Below are 5563 nucleotides of genomic sequence, written 5' to 3'. Positions count from 1 at the left end.
GCGTTTGTAAATAGTATCACAAGTCCGCATCTTGTACAGCAATTAACCACTAAGAAGAATATATGCAGTGTATTATTTGTTGAAACTGTACTTCCAATATGATTTGATACTGTCTCATTGCTATCTGTTTATCAATAAAACTTTGAAAAAAAATGTATATGCAGTACCCTTTCTTCCTGATCTATTCAACTGGCAATTTACTTTATTGGGGTGCAGCTGAGACAGGGTTTGACTGTGAAGATAAGGCTAGCCTTGAACTCACTATGTAGCCCCGGCTGACCTTTACCTGGCAGTAGTCCTCATGCCTCATTCTCTCAGGTTCTAATGTGCAACACTATGACTGGCTTTCAGTAAGGAATTTAGAAATGTTCCATCAGCATCTCTTTCAGAGTCAAGTAGAAACCTGCAGCCCATAGAGCTCATTTGGTGAGAGAACAGCACATGAATACCAGGCCAGAAAACATTCCCAAGAGGACTCATTAACAGTCTATTCCCTGGACCTATACTTCCACAGGAGCTGGGGAATTTAGGTTTCAGTGATAAGTCCCTCTGAAGATAGTCATAGGACAGAGAAGAGAGAAAAGGTCATCGATCAGAAGTCACAGAAAGGAGCTGTCCCCAAGAAACATGCGGCCTTGCATCAGTTCCTCCTTTGGGCAGCTTTTCCAAAAACTACATCCTCTAGAATTTGTTACTTTCCCCTTCCCTCCCTCCTTTATTGCGAGTGAAAATAAAGGAAAGTATGGCATCTGGACCCAAAAATTCAACCTGGTACTTGTCATAAGACTACAGGGTTCTCTTCATGTGAACCTGTGACAGAGCAGTTTCTTCTAATTCTTCTCAGTTAGCATGAAAGTCTTCATACTCTTGCTTCATAGTAAACTATCTAAAGACTGTTAACTATTTGTATCCACTGCCATCTCCACAGAAGACCTGGAAGGAATACAACACTGAGATGGCCAGTGTAGCAAAAATTCTAGCAGAGAATGCATTTAAAAAAAAACCTACATCTTCCTCAATTTTACAGGAATGATCTTAACCTCAAAAGACAAACTTTAAATAAAAGAAGTTTGTGGTTGGGCAGCTCAATTCTGACCACTTAAGGTAAGGATTTTGTTTCTCTTTCACGAAAATGTATAGTATGTAGGTATGGTTGAGTGAAAAATAAATAAATAAATAAATAAATAAATAAAATAAAGTCCAAAGCCAATCTTAAGAACATCCACTATACTGTCTATTTCTCTTGTGTTTGGACTCTATTGCCCTACTCTATTTCTGCATTGTTTTTATTTTATTAACATGAAGAGTGAACCAACTAGAGCTGATAAATAATCAGTACTATAGGCCAGACCTGATATCTGCTTCATGGCCAGAATCTCATTAACTGTTTTTAGAATCTGTGTATTGTGCTAGCCTCTGACAATGTGTTTTGCTACCTGTCAGAGGATGATGGGTGCCATATAAGAAGTGATATTATACTTGTAGAATTTTCTAATAGTTTTTAACTTCTAAGGAATAATGGCTCCCAAAGAAACCCAGCAAATCCAATGAAATATTAAAATCTATGTGCTATGATATGGATAAGTTATTTATATAAATGTGTTTTGTTTTCAAATCTTTATCTATATGCTCTGATTTCACTTTCCTTGTCCTATTCCATGAAACCTGACACTGGCTCCTGTCAGTCTTAGGCCCTTGCCCCTGTTAGTTTCTCCATGGGTCTGGCCACTGTTGGATAATGACAGTGTGAGGAAACAGCAGAAGATGAGGCTGTAGGAAAGATCAATTTTATTCCACCTGTACACAAGCAGGCTGACACTGGAGTGATATCAGCAGCTACCTGGAAGGGAGGCTAAGTATACATAGGGCTTAAGGTTGGAATTACAGTTTCAAAGAATCTGGATGAAGTGTTCAAAGTCAAAGCTACAAATCAGCACAGGTGTGTAGATAGAACTGGCACCAAGAAAACTACAGGTTTAGTCCTGACTTACTTTATGGCCTTTATTTCTTGTTTGCAAAGGGCAGGATATTGTCAGTTTTGGGGTGTCTGTTGTTTGTAGTGGGTATCTCAGGTATCTCTCAGGTCAAGAGTGACATATACCATCTCATATCAGGAGCTTTCTAGAAAAGGACTCATCCTTCCAAACCTTATTGTCCTTCTGTTCAGCACAAATGATCTCAAATTCTAGATGGAGCAGTGAACATACGGGTGAAAGGAAAAAAGTACAGGCTTATCAATCCTATTAGAACAAAACATTGATGTTCTTTTGTTGCTTGTCATTTCTCTCAAACAAACACTTTCATCTTTTTGTGTACTGACTTTTTTTCTATTTCTGAGAATTTCTAGGATCACAACATAGAATAGAGTTTATGAATGGATTTACAATCTTAAAAATTTTGTTCTAAAAGCAGCACCAAAAATACAATATCCCAGACTGGGTGTGGTGGCACATGCCTGTAATCCAAACTCTTGGGAGGCTGTAAACAGGTGGATTACTATGAATCTGATCTAGTAGTGAAACCCTGAAACATGCTGTACACCCTTCCCTAAAAATAATTTTTTTAAAAAACACAATTTCCGCAAATTGAAACACTCCAGAATCCTTCTATCTATTAACAGAGAATGTAGGAATGGCCAAGTGATGTGATGGAAGGTGGACAAATTTGAGCAATTCTAATCAAGCTTGTCTCTGGCCTTGACCACCACAAACAAATGTAATCTTAGAATAAATGGAGAAATAAATGCAATTGCTTTAATTCTTAGTCCTGTGCCAGTTTTTTCTGTTTGGGTTTTGTGTTATTCATAGTGGGTATTAAACCCAGGGCCTTGGGCTTGCCAGGCAGGCACTATGCCACTAGGCTATATCCTCAGTCTCCAATGCCAGTTTAAATTTCCTATTCAACACTAGTCTATACAATAGACAACTGGATATTTAAAATATCCAAATATTGTACTGTAGTTACAAATTAAATACAGATATTTATGTCAAAATGTTTCTTTAATCTTAGTAGAGAGATAGTTTAATCTCTCTGGAAATATGCTTGTTCAGATTAAGTGTACTGAATAATATTTTCATGTACCAGTCTCATAATGTTGAGATATTACTCTGGACTCACTTCTCCATTTAGATGAATTTTTATTAAAAATCATAAATTCAGAAATCAAGAGTCAAAGGCACTTACTAAGAGAAATGATATTTCATGGACACAATATAGGGCATAATAAGGGACTCTTAATGTTAGAAAATTTGAGTCTATCTTAGCAGCACATACTGAGATTCCATCTGGTTCTTGCCAACTAGAGAAACCACACAAAATGGAGCTCTGGAACTCCACCTCAGGAAGTGACTTCATCTTGGTGGGGATCCTGAGTCACAGTGGATCTCCTGAACTGCTCTGTGCCACAATTGCAGCCCTGTACACATTGGCCCTGATCAGCAATGGTCTGCTGCTCCTGGTTATCACAATGGATGTCCGGCTCCACATGCCCATGTACCTCCTGCTTGGGCAGCTCTCACTCATGGACCTCCTGTTCACATCAGTTGTCACTCCTAAGGCCCTCATGGATTTTCTGTACATAGAAAACAGCATCTCCTTTGGAGGCTGTGCCTTTCAAATGTTCCTGGCACTGACACTGGGTGGTGCAGAAGACCTCCTATTGGCCTGCATGGCCTATGACAGGTATGTGGCCATTTGTCATCCTCTGAACTACATGGTATTCATGAGGCCTAGAGTCTGCTGGTTCATGGTGGCCTCATCCTGGATTCTGGCATCACTGAGTGCTCTGGGATACACTGTATATACCATGCACTATCCCTTCTGCAAAACCCGGAAGATCAGACACCTGCTCTGTGAAATTTTACCCTTGCTGAAGCTGGCCTGTGTGGACACCTCCAGATATGAGCTCATGGTTTATGTGATGGGTGTGACCTTCCTGATTCCCCCTCTTGTTGCCATTGTTACCTCCTACACATTAATTCTCTTCACTGTGCTCCAGATGCCCACAAAGGAGGGGAGAAAGAAAGCACTTCTCACCTGCTCCTCCCACCTGACTGTGGTAGGGATGTTTTATGGGGCAGCTACACTCATGTATGTCTTACCCAGTTCCTTCCACAATCCCAAACAGGACAACATCACCTCTGCTTTCTACACCATTGTCACCCCAGCCCTGAACCCCCTTGTTTATAGCCTAAGAAATAAAGAGGTCATGGGAGCTTTGAGGAGGGTGCTGGGAAAATATATCGCACAGATGCAACCTACTCTCTAGTTAGAGCTACAAAATTAATTCCAGCTCAATGTCAAAAGATTCTCTCATGCATCAAATTCTTATCACAAAACTAATATAGTTTAAAATTGTCTTAATAGAGGAGCTTGAAATAATGTGTTTGTCAAAAATTCTGTAAACTTTTCGATATTTTATAGGATGTGGTACATGCTACTTAACATTACTATTTATTGTCTTTAAATTTTACTTTATTTCTCCTCCTGAATATGTAACTCTTTAGGCATTTCTCCTGCAAAATATACTATTCTTAAATTTCCTTGTCCATTTTTTAAAAGAAAATCTTGAATGCATATAAAACATTCTCTGAGACAGATTGGTTACATGATAGGACATATAACAAGGCTAACTAAATTTAGGAACAATAGGTTATATCCAGTATCTTTTATGTCCCTCAAAGTATAAAAGTATAAATAAATAAATAAATAAATAACAAGAACTTTCTTGAGAAAAAGTATATTAATAATACATGAAGATTAAATATGACACTACTAAAAGTATCAAACACAAATTAAAAATGAAATCAGAAATCTACTTTGATATCAACCTAAAATAGTAACAATGCACTAAAAGTTATGGAATATAGTTAAGAAAAATGCTACAGTAAAAAAATGGGGAATACAAAGTTTGAAAGTTCTTGATATTACACAATAAAAAACAAAAATGTAAATGGCATGCTTCAATGATTTACTTAGCTGGAGAATTATCCATAAAATGTCAGAGAGAAAATGGAAAAAAAAGACAATGCAGATGATGGTTATTGAGGTCTCAACATAAATTGCTGATTATCAACAACAGAGAGTAGATGTGTCTGGAAGAAGGGCAACAGAAAACACCAAATGCATGTGAGAATTCCAAGTTTCAGAGATGTAATTTAAGACTTTTAGAATTTGAGGGAGAAAAGAAAGAGGATTAAAACAGTCAACTCATAGTTTTAAGATTTAAATCCTAATAAATGGCAGTATTGTGGGCGATACTGAGAAAGTCACACAAAAATGCAGTGTTGAAAGATGGAATATGAGTCCTAGCCCAGGTCCCCGGGGGTGTGTGGGAGAGCTTCCTGCTATGCTGGGCCCACGGGAAAAGTCCCAGCTCAGGCGCAGCATGGGCCAGACCCTCTCCCACCCCCTTGGGATGCCCCCCAACACTCCTCAACACTTCCCCCACCCTGCCCGCCCAGTAGGAATTTCTGCCACGTTCTGGGAACCCCCAGACCCAGTCCTAGCCCCGGCACAGCTCAGGCCCGGCATACAAGTCTGGGGTGTAACCCTGCAGCTGCAA

The 5563-nt window shown here is 39.0% G+C and overlaps 1 protein-coding gene across 1 annotated transcript; it reads left to right on the top strand.

Moving 5' to 3' along the window:
* The first annotated feature begins 3308 nt into the window (after window positions 1-3308).
* Window positions 3309-4267, top strand: LOC101577720 (olfactory receptor 2AG1-like). The gene has a single exon (XM_004648711.1). The coding sequence runs from the start codon at window positions 3317-3319 to the stop codon at window positions 4265-4267; it is 951 nt and encodes a 316-aa protein (XP_004648768.1). The 5' UTR covers window positions 3309-3316.
* The last annotated feature ends 1296 nt before the right edge of the window (window positions 4268-5563 follow it).

This window comes from Octodon degus, unplaced genomic scaffold (genome assembly GCF_000260255.1).
Source record: "Octodon degus isolate 3935 unplaced genomic scaffold, OctDeg1.0 scaffold00664, whole genome shotgun sequence".
NCBI classification, from domain to species: Eukaryota; Metazoa; Chordata; class Mammalia; order Rodentia; family Octodontidae; genus Octodon; species Octodon degus.
This window is presented reverse-complemented; position numbering and strand designations above follow the sequence as displayed.

Excerpts from the sequence above, each read along its gene's own strand:
- LOC101577720 (XM_004648711.1), top strand. The coding sequence starts at position 3,317 with ATGGAGCTCTGGAACTCCACCTCAGGAAGTGACTTCATCTTGGTGGGG.